Source organism: Cyprinus carpio, chromosome A20 (assembly GCF_018340385.1).
Source record: "Cyprinus carpio isolate SPL01 chromosome A20, ASM1834038v1, whole genome shotgun sequence".
Taxonomy (NCBI): domain Eukaryota; kingdom Metazoa; phylum Chordata; class Actinopteri; order Cypriniformes; family Cyprinidae; genus Cyprinus; species Cyprinus carpio.
Window position 1 is genome coordinate 1014847 of NC_056591.1, and position 17055 is coordinate 1031901.

General features: G+C 40.2%; 1 protein-coding gene across 1 annotated transcript in view; it reads right to left on the minus strand.

The window, feature by feature from the left end:
* LOC109079377 (mediator of RNA polymerase II transcription subunit 23-like) overlaps nt 1–17055 on the minus strand; it is a 64009-nt gene that overhangs the window by 25658 nt on the left and 21296 nt on the right. Inside the window, exons 12-19 of the mRNA XM_042777210.1 lie at nt 16126–16269; nt 13846–13991; nt 13492–13737; nt 12173–12315; nt 11917–12091; nt 3688–3851; nt 3350–3474; nt 1562–1767 (exon numbers count right to left, since the gene is read on the minus strand). Coding sequence (XP_042633144.1) covers nt 1562–1767; nt 3350–3474; nt 3688–3851; nt 11917–12091; nt 12173–12315; nt 13492–13737; nt 13846–13991; nt 16126–16269 — 1349 coding nt within the window. The remainder of the gene's footprint in view (nt 1–1561; nt 1768–3349; nt 3475–3687; nt 3852–11916; nt 12092–12172; nt 12316–13491; nt 13738–13845; nt 13992–16125; nt 16270–17055) is intronic.

The window sequence follows — 17055 nt, forward strand, 5'->3', positions numbered from 1 at the left end:
ATCTCCAGAGCTGCTCAGAGAGTCTCTGCAGCAGCTTTACACTGTTTACTTTCAGACAAATCTACCGTCAAAATACACACTGAAACTATAAGATCTTCACAGCAACCCGGCAAAATAAAAACGGTGACAGAAATATATTACTACTGTACAGTAGAATGTGCTTCTTGATTATGATAATAATTTTACTTTAAACTTAAAGGAAAAATTACAAAGTCTTTCTTCCATGCTTTAATTTTAACAGTAAACCTCTTCTGTGCAGCACTTTGTTCGTCCATACTCATAAGTGTTAATTCGACGATACTGTGGAATAACAGAGATAATTATGTTTTTAACATAAATCTGAACATTAGCCGAGACAGATCCTAACTGGGCTTGAATAGTTGAGGCAGTCCTGGGAGAACCTAGGATCATCACTTCAGTTTAGATTCACTTAGCTTCAGTAGCTTAGATGCTTGCTATACAGGCTTTAATGTTCTCCAAAGGTTCAAACCATACTAGCAACTGTGCCATTACTGCCAGGGTTTATTGGAAAGTAACTGAGTATCATCGGCATAGCAATAACAGATGAAATTAAATTTCTGAAAAACTGAGCTCAGAGGAATCATATAGAGTGCAAACAGAAAAATAAAAAAAACATGTATAGCCTGAATGCACTGTAAGTTGCTTTGGATAAAAGTGCCTGCTTAATGCAGAAATGTAAATGTAAACAGCAGAGGTACTAAAACAGAGCCCTGAGGAACCCCGCAGTCTAGGAGGGCTGAAGGCAAAAAAATTCTAACACTTAAGTAGGAGGCGAACCATAGTATAACTATGCCCTGATTACAACACAGTTCTGTTATCGCTCTAGAACAACTCTATGGGCAATGGTTTCAAATGTTGCACTCTGATCCAATAATACCAAAATGGCACAGACCTGGGTCAAGAGAAAAGAGAATGTCATTTGTAACCTTTAAGAGAGTTGATTCTGCACTATACTTTGGTCTAAAGCCAGACGAAAGCAATCAAGGAGGATAACTGCTGTAATTGACAAAAGCAACTTTGAGAATCTAAAATTGGAAAATACAGCAAGGTCGAGATGTGCTTTTTTAGGTAAAGGTTTCACAACTGCATGTTTTAAGTGTGCTGGAACTCCCCCATTTAATAATGAGCCAATTATAATTGCAGTAACTTCTGTGTTCACTATATAAAACACAAATCTATCTTTACAGAGGCATTCGGGAAACACAGCCAAACTATAACCTGAGCATTTCACTTTTGATGGATTTTGATGGTTCACTAAGATGGAATGATGATACTGGTTAGGGCTGGATGTTACTACTTCAAATTAAGTGAGGAAAAAGGAGCTTCACCAACACTGATAATAATGTGAATGTGAAACCAATTTAATCCCCGTTCAGACTGACCACAGAAAGTATCACCAGTTTAAAGAGAGAGTGCCAACTTTCTTCAATGGATAAAACAGAAACCATTAGATATTCAGAACATCCTGAAAAGAACAGACTCTGGATGGATAAATCACAAAGCTCAAAAACTGAGATGTACTGAAACGCGAGTGCTGCACCTGAAGCCGATCTGGTTGATGTGGTCCGTCTCCAGCAGCATCTTCCACAGCAGACACAGGAAGAGCGGCGGCGAGCCCTGCATGGAGAAGTGTGTGATGATGTCGTTCTCAACAGTCATAGACTTCCACTTCCTGTACTCCTCCTCCACGTTCTTCTTCAGGTTAAAACGGCTCTCCTGTGGAACGTTATTCTGCTTGAAGAACGCCTGGGAAATTAACACAAGAGAGAAGTGAAGTTATTATGAATCTCTTTAAAGGCCCACCAAGAACTAAACAGACATCTATAACAATAACTATATTAGCATCCACATCACAGACATAACAAGTGTTCAAGAACCAATGCTCAGATGGCAACTCATAGGAAACAAAGTGAAAACACATCTATTAGCTTTGCACGTCTTCAATAGCAAACAGACATCTCTTTGCAAACAAATTGCAGAGGATAAATGAGGCTATTCAGTGCAACCAAACATCTGTTTGACACAGAGGATCCTTTACTGTGTTTATACATTTGTCTCTGGGAACATATGATATCTGCAAATTCAATGGAATGCAGCAGCAGTAAGCACTATAAAGCAGTAATAACATAATCCCAACATAAACCAAGTCCTCATGTTCCCTATTCAGAAAGCTTTTAAACAACAGAAGATTCCTTAGAGGTAAGTGGATGTCCAGAAGCACTACATTTCTTAACCATGGCAAAATAGAGCCAATTTTAAAGTTCAATTTCCTCACCACGGTGCCTCTAAAGCCCAAAATATACTATATATGAATATACTAATTAGAGCTGTCAGCATTAATGCATGCAAGTAATTCAAAATCATCCATCCATCCATCCAGCGTGAAATTAATTGCCAACTAATGAGAGTTTACATGCATCAAAATGAATTGTGCTCTGTCAGTTTTGCCAATAAAAGATTCTGAAATAGTTTTATATAATTATTACAGTTCCAATTTGATGGTTTACTTGGTAGCCTATAATAATTACTGAAACAGGATACATGGTGTGTGACATTAATTGCAATTAAAGTGTGAGAATAATCATCACCACAATATAACCTACTGACAGCTCTGATACTAATAATGGGATTTATGCATAGGATAAATTTTGTCATTAGCAGGTTACGCATTGTACAATTGCAGTCTGATTTTTTTTAAGACCATGCATGCAATACTATGTACGCATTAGTCTGTGCATGAGCCTAGAATTACAGTGTCAAACTCTTTCATTGTGCATGTTTTGACTGCCTGAGTTCATACATGTGGTCAAATGGAGTATACATTCAAAGGAGAACATAACTTTATGTGCAAAAAGTATATATTGAGCTGCACCAAGTATTTACTGAACCAAACCCATGAACTGTAATAGATTCAATTAAAGGAACAGTTCAGCCAAAAATGAAAACTAGCTGAAAATGTGCTCACCCTCAGCCTCAGGCCATCCAAGATGTAGGTGAGTTTGTTTCTTTATTTAGCATTACTCTGAAGATTCAGTGAATGAGCTGTTAAACTGATTCAGGCAGGTCATTTGTGAGTTCAAGACTGACTCATTAAAAAAGATGACTTTGTAATCACTGGTTTATGTGTATTGTTGTACGCAAGCAATGAAGACAAGGCAGCATCAAGTGCTGTTGTCCATTCATTGTTTATTAATTGCAGTTGCATGTCCTTCCTGATATTACATTGAGACTGCAAGATCTCAAGCCAGATGAAGTCTCACGTTTTTACCCATAGGTGTGAGAAACACAGTACAGTTATGAGTCAGTGTGTGTGTGTGTGTGTGAGTACCTGTAGGGGAGCAGGGAAACAGCTGAGAGTGTGAGAGGCCCAGTTATGAGGTGTGAAGTTCATGATGGTCTGCAGGATGTCCTTACACCAGGTGCCCTGAATAGAGTCCGAGCCAGTGAAGAAATCTGCACCACACACACAAATGGGGGATTTGGCACATTAGTTAAGGACAAACCCATTTTGAAAAATATTATTATCAGAAGTTATTTTAAGCATGCTGCCTGCACAACGGAAATAAACAAATGAATGCCAGCACTTTATGTAAATATTTATGCTATGTGAGCAAGCTAAACATCAGGTCAGTTGGGTAATGTGTTTGTGATGATGGTGTGAAATACCTGTGACGTGCGTGGCTCGAGCCAGCGTGAGGATCAGCGCTCGGTTCAGCTCCTCCGACTCGGCAGACAGCATCGTTTTAGGGTCATTGAGGAAGAGTGTGAACTGCGGCTGAACCTCTGAATTCCCCAGAGCCGTGATCAACCTCAGAGCGGTACTCTCGACACTGTCCACACAAACACACAGATGATAAACACACAGGCTGTGACTGGAACAATGCACTGCCATACTACAGCTACTAAAGCTGCAGGACACAGTGTGTATAAGTAAGATGCAAGTTAGCTTTAAACTGTAGGCTTATCATTTAGTTGTTGGATTGTGCACTTCTACCGCAGCAGCCCACTCTGTGTTCACAACATTAAAGGGGTCATGAGAAATCAGCTTTTTCTTGAGCTTTCGATATATAAGAGATCACCATGCTAAAAGAATATCCTGTAAGTTTCAGAACTGAAAATGTCCTTGTTACTGAAATAAAAGCTTTTATTGAGAGCAAACCCAGCGATTCTGGAATGTGCCTGTAACAGATAGGTTAAGCTCCGTCTCCACAGAAGAATATCAACGCCCAGTTCTGTAGCCCCGCCCACTGATTTGCACATGACATAGTAGGGAAATAACATAAGTGCTGCTAAACCAGATTGAGCAACCAATCAATAAACATGCTGTTGTAAACAAGACCTCAGACAACAGAATAAAAGAATAAAAAAGCCAGTTCTCTTTCAAGCATACCTTTCAGTGTCTCACTATGGGATACGCCCCTTCCGCATATTATATGATGTTGTAAACAAGACCTCAGACAACAGAATACAAGAAGCCTACCCAACTCTATTAGCCATCAACTAGTCTCCACGCTGGTTGCTGGCTTATCAATCTGGTACTGTGCTTACAGTCGATCTGTTGGCCACCACGCCGCTTTCACCTACCCCTCAATCGGCATTCCAGCTCATTGTTAGGGTCATTCAGTACCGCAACTATGGCTGCAGCAATGCAGACTACCGTAGCTAGCTAGGGAGATCCGAGGCTTTGCTCACGCGGGAACAAGATCTCATGCAAAGACACACACCAAGTCTGCTCTGCATGTCTTGGGCTGAAACATGCTCCAATGGCGGTCGATAGTCCCGGATCCTGTGAGCACTGCGCGCGTTTCACCATGAAGAGCCTCTGTCACAGGTTTGCACGCTAAGCTAGCTTGTCTGGTCATGATCCCCTCATGTCAGCTAGTCCCGCCCCTCAGGTACCCATTCCTGTAGAGCTGCCCACCACGGCAACTCTTGGGGAACACTCGTGGGGTGAACAACTGGATGTATGCGCCCCTCTGGCTGGTGTCCTCAGCACGGACGAGGAGGAGGAGGGGAGGGTTGGAGTTTGAGTTTGAGTTGTGATGGGGATTTGCTTTGGGATTTTGTTTGACCGGCTGAATAACTGGTTACGGAGGTGGATTTGGGGGGGAGGTGCAATCGGATTTCCTTCGCCCTCTTAGTGTGGATCTACAAGACGTGTGCAAATGCGCTGCGGAGAAACTCAATATTCCGTGGCCAACTGTAGTAGCTGAGATTGCAAAGTTGCGCTATGAGGGGAAGTGACTGCCAAAAGCTAAATGGGCAGCGAGACAACTCCTTCCAATCTTTCCAGAGCTTCTGGAAGAGGTTTCTGTCACCTGGAAGGTCAACCCCTTTACTAGTAAAATGCCCGTGCAAGGGGGGTCTGTGCCTGACGTGGAGGGTATGGAGAAGGAGGGCGTCTTCGCATACCCCCCATGGAGCCTTTAGTCGCAGCGCATCTGCATCCAAAGCGTACAGCGGCTGCAAACCCAACATTGCCATCAAAAGCGGACCGCTTCCAGTCAAGCATGACGGAGCACGCTTACAAAGCAGTCGCTCTCTCAGTCCGGGCCATGAACGCCATCTCTCTGCTCACCGCATACCAGGTGGAGCTACAAGAAGAGGTGTCTGTCACGCCAAGTCAGACACAGTTGGAAGAAATCTGTGTTGTCACAGATCTCTCGCTCCGTCTTCAGAGATGGTTAAGGCCATGGCCACAATGGTCATTCAGGAGAGAGGACGCTGGCTTCATTTGAAGAATCTCTCGGATAGAGAAAAGAAAGCCATCTTAGATGCACTGGTCGTCGCAGAAAGCATTTACGGTTCAGCTCTGACACGGATGCAGAAGAGATGCGAGAAGAAGAAAAGGAATGGCGAGGCCTTGCAGCTCTGCATGCCAAGAAAGACGCAGACTGCGCCCCCCGCCGACTCCTCGGCAGACTTTTGCGCAGGCTACAGCTCGCGCACCACCCAACTTTCGCATTCCTAGGCGAAAGAGACTGCGTGTGAATGCAACAACAGTTCAGAGCAGCGTACCAGAGCAGAAACCCGCCTGGCCCAGAAAAAATTATCCGCCCGTGGCAGCTCAGACGGACCAGCCGGCCCCTCACCATACCCAGGTGATGAGGAGGAAGAAGAAGGCCATTTGAGGGGTTCTTTCAGAGGAAAGGGGGCTGATAGTCCCTGACTATCAGTTGTTCAGCATTCAGCAGAAAACGAGTTCAGATGTTTACAGATGTTCTGTGGGGAAACCAGAGCAAAGTTGGTCCAGGGGATGCAGAGCAGTGAAGAGAACGAGAGACGATGCAGTGGTGTACACCAGGGCTCTGAACCATCTCAAGGAACGAAAACGAAAACCGGAAGCGAACGAAATTTTGACAGGAACAGAACCAGAAACAGAAACAAAATCAAATTTTATAGTTCAGCACATAATCGAACATTTTAAATGGCCATTTACCGGTTAATAACGTTATTTTTATCGTTCCATTTAATATTTGAAATTTGCTGTCAACCAATCAGAATTCCAGTAGTACGTCCTATGCAAATAACCGGTTAATAACGTTATTTTATCGTTCCATTTAATAGTGAACTCATCAGAGGTAAGTCGCAATGGCAATGCACCACCCTTAGAGTTTATCTGAGGATAAACTGAGGAGTTTATCTGCACCTGCAGCGCTTCTGTGGATGGAGAAAACAGAAAAACTATAAGCTTACATAAAAAGGAATATAGGCATATATACTAAATATCTTTCACTTAAATCATATTGACAGATTAACGAAACGAAAGAAAAAAATTTGCTAAATTACGGTTCATTGTGACACGTTCCAAAGTTTTCAGAAAGGAAAACGAAACAGCAGAGAGTAGTTTTCTTTATTTTGCAAAAGCTTTACAGTTTTAATTATTTTGCAAAAGCCTGACAGCTTTGAATAATGTCTTGCCTCTGTATAACCAACCAGCGTTGGTATGACCATCGTGCCAACGCCTTACGCGCACACACAACATTTTGCTATATTGAAGCCTGTTCATTATCAAAATAATATATAGTTAATGAAACAAATAACAAGCTACACTGCTTCATTGTACAAAATTTGCTGCGTTCAGCGTGACCGCGCCTCACTGTGATGATAAACCCGATGTGAAGGATGATGTCGATGAAAGTACAAACACTATATAATAAATAATATTTTAGCATCCAGATACATCGGGAACATGGAAACATTTGGATTCGAGCCGAATGAGAGAAGTAGGCATCAGCTTCACCTTAAATTAATTTGATTTTGGATTGACGTTTTTATAGCCTACACTTTAGAGGATTGTTTTCGGAAAGAAACTAATAACTGTTTTTATAATGTTTGTAAACATTTTGCTTTAGACTACAGGCATTTTAGCCTTTATTATTTCGGAAAGTAGGAGGGCTAATAAAATGTCACGTGAGCCGCAACTTAAGTTTTTTTTTTTTTTTATCTCTCAAAACGCAATCTTATGCAAGTGTTTTTTTTTTTTGTTTTTTTTTTGTTTTTTCAACAATGCAGCAAACATTTTAAATATCTTAAAAATACTTTGATGTCTTTAAAGTGTTGATAGAATTTTTTTTTTTTTTAGTAGCCTACATTTGGCCAAAATCTGGAAAAGATGATGCTGTATAGGCTGTGACTTAGCGCACCGGGTTATTAGCTAACGTTAGATCACTATTTTTTCCTTTTCTTTTTAGGTAAAGAAAACGCTGTTCTTTATTATTATTATTATATTATTATTAGTATTAGGCAAATTATAGGCAAATAATATTGTTTTTAAAAAATAACGTTATTAACCAGTATTTCTTCAACCCGAACCGATTGGCAAGAATGCACGCAGTCTCGTTGGGTGCTGAGAACAGTACAGTACGGTTACAGACTGCAGTTTGCGACTCCTTACCCACAGTTCAAAGGAATAATTTATTCTCAGGTGCGGGGAGCATTAGTACATGTTCTTAAGGACGAGATTACCTCCCTGTTGAACAAAAAGGCAATAAGAGTGGTTTCTCCCGAGGAAAGTCACAATGGGTTTACTTGAGATTCTTCCTAGTCTGGAAAAAAAGGGACTCGAGCTCTCCGCCCCATATTAGATCTTCGCACACTGAACAAATATCTAAGGAAGTACAAGTTCAGAATGCTCACCCATACTACACTTCTGAAACTGGTGCGCCCAGGCGATCAATTGACCTGAAGGATGCATATTTTCACATAAGAATATATCCACCCTACAGGAAATGTCTGAGGTTTTCATTCCTTGGCATGGTATACGAATATCTAGTCCTTCCCCTCGGCCTATCTCTCAGCCCGAGGGTATTTGTGAAATGTACAGAAGCGGCCCTAGCTCTGCTCAGGGAGAAAGGCATTTGTCTCGCTACTTACATAGACGACTGCCTGGAGACAGCTCAATAAGAGCACAAAGCGAGAGATCACACAGCCATGCTCCTAGAACATCTACAAAAACTGGGATTAAAATTAAACACAGAAAAGAGTGTTTTAGTTCCCAGACAGTCAATAACGTATCTGGGGTTGTTACTGGACTCAGTGACATTCAGAGCGCGACTGTCAGAGGAGAGAGTAATAAAATTAACGAAATGCCTGGCCGAATTTCAGAAAGGGAACAATGTTTCTTTTCACACATGCCTCAGACTATTAGGTCTGATGGCCTCAGCTCTAATAGTCAGACTATTTATGAGAGAGTTTCAACGCTGGGTAGCTTCTCTGACACATGTCCCTTTAAACATGTTGGCACACAAACTGATTTTGTGGAGCAATGTATGATGGTAAAATGACATCATGAAGATCTGCATACGCAGGGTAATATATGTGGTAGTGTACATAAGACTGTAAGCGTAAATTAAATTTGCATGCGCAAGAGAAGCTTTGTAAAGGTGTAAATCGCGTTTCAAGCGTAAGAATAAAATTATTTGCAGTATTTTACTGTTACTTGTAAGTGTAATTCATGTATTGTGAAACTGCAACTTCATGCTAAAGCAAAATAAATATGATCTGCATGCTTCTGACTTCCATTTTTCCGCGCTTACACTTATGGCACTATTTTTTCACCAAAAGATGGTCAAAAGCACTGCAAGACTGTGAACGGTGATTTGCCAGCGAAAACAACAGTTTAAAGAATTGCAAAACGGATTGACTGCATAGAACAAATCTGTATGTGTAAAAAAACAAACTGTTGCAAATTTCTAAATGACCTTTTGTGCATGTGGGGCAGAAAGTTCCCGAAATAATCCGATATGTACAGCTCTGTTTTTATTTTCTATGATATTTTGTTTTTGGTGTGGTTCTATAAATTACTGAGTTTTGCAAGCGTGAGGGGGAGGATGGGTCCACCTTCCTCTTGTAGCCAATCAACTGAGCCTCTCGCTGACTCTTCATTTACTCTGATCTGATTGGTTCAATAAACACATCATATGCCAAGACCAAGACATTAACCAAGACATTCATCTTCATTTAGTTCAAAATAGTTCTTGCTGCAGGAATGGTGCTTTTAACGTACACATACAGTTACAGCTCATAGATAACTATTGTTTTGTTCATTAACTTTAAGCATGAAGTAGGGGAAATACGGCCACATACATCAACAAGGCTGCTTTAATTCAGAAAAGTAACTATTACATTCTGATAAGAATGTAACGACTCACTCAACTCACGATTCGATTTATGAATTATTGCTTGGACAAAATGCTACACGTTTCTTTGTGAAATTGAAATATAACACCATAATAACATACTAATATAGCACTTGCGTATTGATGCTCTTTTGCTAGTTTTCATTGCTTCTATTGTCCTCATTTGTAAGTCACTTTGGATGAAAGCATCTGCTAAATGATGTCCTCATTTGTAAGTCACTTTGGATGAAAGCATCTGCTAAATGACAGATTGTAAAAAGCTCTGTGTCAAGTAGGTATGTAAAACATGTATATGTAATCTCTTCATATAAACAAAAAAAAGGATTTGTCTGTGCTCTTTCCATTTAAAATTAGAGGCAACCACTGCACTTTAATCATGATCCAAACAAAGATGCTGCATACATGCAACATGAGCAGTTTTTAATCTAAATTAGATTGTATAATTTAGAAATTTGAAGCAAAAACAGAATGGTTTGATTTAGGGCTTTCGATTTCGGCCTCTAACGATAATGAAAATGCTGTAACATTAATCGAGATAAAACGATTATTACGCCCCTTTCCACCGGTGCTCTTTCATTCCTCCATAAAAGCCCAATGTCATGTGCAAATCAGTAAAATCATGTAACGAGACTTTTTCAAAATGGGACGTGCTTGATTTATTTAAGTTGATTAGATTTATTTATGGTTTTAAAAGCGTGAAAGAACTTGCTTGCGCGCTTCCTCGGGAAGATTACTGTGTATGCGCTCAGAGATGGAACTCAACACAGACATGTAAAGTCATCTTTTAGTGCCTAAACGGTCAAACACACACAAAACTGTGTCAAAATGCAGCGCTTGGTGATTATTCACGTAAACCCTCATCGGTTATGTAATAAATGAATGTAAAGAGAATAAAAACACTTGAGTAACAGTAAAGATCCGTGCGGCTCTTAAAGTGACAGCGAGCTATATTCCTGCTGCTGACTGTGTGCTTAATATCAATCAAACAACAAAAGACACATTCAAAATCACTCACTGCTCTTGACTGAAGGACTTTTGTAGCTTTAATAAGAAACAAGGAAAGTTTAATTCTTACATTGAAGACTATGCAATTTTATTTTACATTAGGTTATTCAGTTTCTCTAGTAGGCTGTTAACTGAATACTTTAGACTCACATTAAAAAAAACTTAAAGCACAGTTGTTTCATTTTTATATTTTTATTCTATTGTATTCTTTTGCTGTTTTAGTACTGGCATTGTTTTCCTTTGCTTTTTTATTACAGTTTAATCCTTTTCAATCATTTTGAGGACCTTTTTTGTTTTTGTTTTGTTTTTTAAATAATATTAGTTACTCTGGAATTCTGCTGTGGTATTGAAAATTGGGACATTTCGCTGGTCTCTAAAATGTAGATGTCATAGCAAACTTATTTACCAAATAGGGATGGCCGATATATCGCATGTGATTGTCACGCGCATTTCGTCAGTAAACTCGGTTCCCTGATTACCGCTAAATCGCCATCACATGCTTTCAAATGGAGCGACATTTATTATACAGAGCCGTAGTTCCCTGACAAGCTACGCAATATCGCGTTCATTATGCGAAGGCGATTCATCTGCCTTATATTTATTACTTACTTATATTTTTTATATATATCTTTAAATAAATCTTTCATATAAAGTTTTGGTCATATGACCCACTAATAATCATTTTAAATAATCGTGATTACAATATTGACCAAAATAATCGTGATTATGATTTTTGTCATAATCGTGCAGCCCTAGTTTGACTCACAAAACTATACATTAAAATATCAGTATAAAACAGAAACAGCAGACAAGCTGAACAAGACGCAGATTCACTCTCTGCCAGCAGGTGGTGCTTAAAGCGTTTCCTTGGTTACCGCTGTAAACAAAGCACTTATAAACACTGCAGCAGGTGGAGCTTAAAGCGTTTCCTTGGTTACCGCTGTAAACAACGCAGCGCTGCACTTATGAACTTTAATATGCATTATGAAAAGAAAAAATACCATCTAAAAAACTTTTCTAAAGACAGTTCCCCTCAGACATGCATTCATATAAGCGGCTCACAGTTAATCGTTACATCCCTACATTATGATGCAATAAATCTTGATAATTCATGCCTAAAGAGGAGTAACAGTCAATTTTATAATGGCTACTGTTCTGAAATGCTACTTTCCACAATGACGTATACTACCAACAATTGCATTCTCCGGAGGACACGAAACGCATGAACTGTGTGTGGGCGGAGACTCACCAGAGGTGCAGCTGGTTCTGATTGGTCTGTGGAACGGCGGTGAGCGAGTGAAGGTGTGACAGGAGCTGCATGCGGTAATGAGGCTGAATGTGGTGCATGCGATAGCTGAACATCTCCAGCAGCGTGTGCAGAATCCCCCACGCGTGCGACTTGAACACGTTCGGCAGAAGCTGACCTAGCGGAGGAAGCACGTACAGTCACACACAAGGACCGTTTCAAAGGTCAGAAACATCTGTGGCATGTGCGTCAGACTTACTGATGAAGCCCTTAATGCCGAGGGACTCGATCTCCATGTAGACCAGCACTCGGCTGTACGTCTCCACCAAGGCTGGGGCCAGGGCTAGACTAGACTTGGCGCGGGCCAGTTTAATGACACGGGTTGCAATGCTGTGGATCAAGCTAATGGGAAAAACAAAAGGTCCTCTGAGAATGTGATATGCATGAATGAGCACAAATACAACACCGTCATGGTTTGCTGAAGACACCTTTATGCACAGACAGGACTAGCAGCCTTAGAGTAACTCATCATGACAGAGTAATGCCTTGGTGTGATAAACCTCTCCAATACAAAAACTCCAGACCAATCAAACACACATGAACCAGATACTCACCGTGTAGTCGCTATAACAGATGACACCGTTTCATTTTGTGGTGCTTCTAATTAAGTGGTAAAAAGCAGTTGCAAATGTTGTACAAAATAATTATCACCACTACTCATTTGCACCAATAAAGCATGCAACTCTTTGTTTTACTACCAAATTATATGTAATATCTAACTATTATCTAACTATTATTAATATTTGGCATACATTGGAAAGGTTACCCCATGTCAGTGGATATAAAGCAGCCTCTTTTAATCATAACACGACGGTGCATGGCTAGTTTCAGTCATGCTGTTAGCTGGCAGTGCAGACAGTTGTTTAAAAATGGATGATACAGAATTATTGCATTTGCAAAAGAGTTTGCTAGAGTGTGTTGGTGCGGTTGTGAGCGGTGTGAACAGTACTCGACATCAGATGAAAGCATTGTAAAAGACTGAATGAAAGTCATTCACACATTGCACACACATTACTCCTCTCTTGGTTCTCTAACTGTTCTGAACTTAACATTGCGGAGCGAGGCTTGCCCATAACTCCGTGGTGCTTTAAGCTTATCATCATGTGTCCACGATATGCATAGTATTTTTGTGCAGCTTTGTATTGGAGTCTTTCCTACTATGGTAGTTTTGTGCCGTAAAAGATCATTTTTGGCTAATTTATTTGTTCTAATGCATACATCATGTCCATCCTATTAAACATCTGCATCACACCAGTGCATACACATATATCTATATATAGAGGTTATAGTGTAAAATGAAAAACTGGCCAGTTTGTTGGATTACTGGCATCAAAAACTCAAAACTGCAGTATCACATAGGAATCAGATATAAAACATGACATGACTTACTATCATGACATGATTGTAGAGCAATCAGACCAATGAGATTTCACAGGGAAAGCAATCCACTGGGACACAGAGCTGGTCAGGACAAAACTAATTTACATGCATAAGATAAGTTTGAGTATCTCCTCTCACCTCATCTTAGTGTGGACAGTGAGGGAGTCCAGCAGGTTCATGGGTAAAGGCATGACCGAGCCGGACGCCATGCAGTTGGTGCCGGGCAGAGTGATGCGCATGCTGGTGTTACCGTCGATGGTGTCCACCAGCACACCCATGGGCAGCTTGAAGCACTCGGAGTTTGTGGAGTACGCGTTACACAACAGAGCGATCTTATAGTCGGTCATGGGCAGACTCTTATTGCACAGACTCTGCTGAAGAAACCTGAACACAGAGAGGAACAGGAAGCGGGTGAGCTGTTGGACTCACTGAGCAGTCGGTGCCTGTGGAGTGTGTGTGTGTGTGTGTGTGTGTGTGTGTGTGCCTGAACACAGAGAGGAACGCTTGAGCGAGTGTGGGATGGGGATCTGGAGTTTGGAGTTGTCGTTCTGAGCTTTGCGGTTCAGGTGAATCCAGATGCAGGTCATTGCGAAGGCGTGCATGGACTGAGGCTTGTTGATGTCTGGGACTGGAATACACTGCAAAAGAAAGCCACACGCATTTCAAAACACTGCTGAGAACTACAGTACACAGTAATGTACGTTCTCTTCATTCTGAGCACAGAGTTGTTCTCATATGCATCACAATTTATGCGTGTAGAAGGGAAATCTTTAGTAAATAATGTACTAGATGTCAGTTGGTTTCTCAAGGATCATATGACTGCAGTAAACTTATTTTATGTTTGAACTATCTTTAATTTGGTTGCTCTATCTATGCGCCATACAAAGATGTAACAATTACTTTCATTATCTGTAATGCAAGAGCAATAACTTGTTACTTTAAATAATAATCTTCCCCAAAGGTGTGCATTAATAACAATTTCTCCAGACTTGTGCTTGGTAGTCATCTATGATTTCAGTAGTTTAATTTTTTGTTCATTTGCCAAGTCTAGGTTGTTACAATCCAAAACACAAATTACAACTTTTAAAATGATATAGACCTAATTATCTTTATTACTGTACATTATAAAATAAATTAAAAAATAATAATAGCATAGTCCTCCATTTGTGTCAGTATCTGGCTATGAACTTTCATGTTTAATATTGATTTACATTACTGTTCAAAAGTTAGTGGTCATTTTTTAAAGAAATTGATACTTTTATTCAGAAAGGACACATTAAATTGATCAAAGGAGACAGGATTTATAATGTTACAAAAGAGTTATTTCAAATAAATGCTGTTCTTGTGAACTTTCTATTCATCTGTGAATCCTGAAAAATAAAATGTATCACAGTTTCCACAAAAATATTGAGCAGCACAACTGTTTTCAACATTGATAATAATCAGAAATGTTTCTTGAGCAGCAGATCATCATATTAGAATGATTTCTGAAGATCATGTGACACTGAAGACTGGAGTAATGATGCTGAAAATACAGCTGCGCATCACAGAAATACATTACACTTTAACAGATATTCACACAGAAAACAGCTGTGTTAAATTATTACTGTTTCTACTGTATTTTTGATCAAGTAAATTGAGCTTTGGTGAGAAGAAAGATAAGAAGAGATAGGAACTAACAGCAGGATTTAAAGAGATCTGATGTCTATAGGATCATCAATACCATCAGACTCTGCCTGTTCCGTGGAGAACTCTTTAATGTGTTCCTCTGGGAGAGCAGCTAATTGCCACGGCTCGTTACATGCTTCAGCTAAACTCCAGAGCTGATGGGCAGTCGCAGCACATCTGTCCTTCACAGATGCTGTGGGCTAATGGCTGGATCACAGCAGCTTGTGTTTCATCAGCTGTCCTGCTGGGCTTCACAAACACAAGCACAAAGCTAACAACTATGATGGTGTAAATAGCCCACAACATCACTAATCACAGCAACTGCCTAAATGATTAATTCAGTGAGCTAATATCGGCAGGACTAATGACAGACAGCTGATATCGGTTCTGGCTGTGACAGTCAGTCTGTTGACTATTTAAACATTCAGAGGGAATTTAATAAGAATGAACTGAATCTGTGGAAAGCGCCGTTGATTTGCCTGCACTGATTTACGAGAGGAATTATGCAGATCAGACAACGAGACAAACACAGAATCTCTAACCATTTGGCCGAAAATGAATTTGACACATCAATAATTTCTCCTATCGATCTCCATGTTGAAGAACCGAGATCTTTTAGTCTATGCAGTTTTCAGTTGACACATGATCAAAATATCATTAAACTGTAATCTAAATAAGTTTATGTGATATGTTTTTTTCTCCTATAGTTTTTCTTGATGTGAATCCATCATCTCTTCCTCTATACTACTAGTTATAGCACCAAACAAACCCGAATGAACATCAGAAACAGAGCAACTTATGAAATCAATCACATCAAAAAAAACATTTTGATAAATACATGAATTATTTTTTTCTTCCGAATGAACATCAGAAGCAGAGCAACTTATGTGAGCATGTGTTTATTTTTTTCTTGAGTATGTGGTCGCCGCTGTGTCCTAAAACGAGGCACTGAAGTACACTGCAAGTCTAAGTGTCTGCTGAATGATTACTAATGAGCGGCTGAACACCAGAGGTTATGAAGCCTTGTTCAGATGACCTTCACCAGCAGCATGCTTAGAGTGTGACATCATGAATTCATGACGCCTTCACAGGCCTGTCACTCACCTCTTTCTCAGGGTACAGCAGGTCAAACAGCTTCATGACGGGCAGGAAGTCAGCCAGAGCGTTCTTCTGAATACTTCCTGAGATGAACTGCAGGAGCATCCACATCAGATGATCCCTGCCTTTGATCAAACCCCGACCGGCCAGCTGTTCACAAGAGGGAGAAACAGGCTAGAAGGTCTTTCCCAGGTGATCGGAAAGTGTAATTCACATGTGTGTGTGTGTGTGTGTGTGATCGAAAAGTGTATGTGTGTGTGTGTGTGTGTGTGTGTGTGTGTGTGTGTGTGTGTGTGTGTGTGTGTGTGTGTGTGTGTGTGTGTGTGTGTGTGTGTGTGTGTGTGTGGCCCCGTCCCAAACGGTGCACTCCGTGTGGAGATGGATCAGTCTAGTTTGGGTCTGCACTTCTCAAAGAAATGTCATTTTGTGGTTCGATGTGGCCTTTAGCAAAGCCAGCACTGGTGGTCACAGCAGTACATGAGACCTTTAACCCTCCATTCACTGATGGAGATGAGGATGCTGTGAAATGTGAATTTAATACACACTTCTCTCTCTAACTCAGTGTATGTCAGAGAATTATGTTGTGAAATTTACTTTTTATACTTAATTGTCTCTTTCTGGCAGAGCACACACACCATTTAATCAACCTCAGGAAAATCTGAACAAACTTTTCTATCTGCAGTATTTCATAACCAGGAGCTCGAGAGCACCACGCAAAACATTACACAAGCAGTTTATATGACTCATGTGTCTTCAGAAACTATACATGTCTTGATTTTGATATTTTTTGCTTTCATTTCAGTTTTAGTTTATTTTTTGTGTATATAGATTTATGAAGTTTTATTTATTTTAGTACTTTATTTAGATTTCTAATCTTATTAAAAACTGCACTTCTAGTTGCGTCGGGACACATTTGGTGTCCCTAACATCAAACAC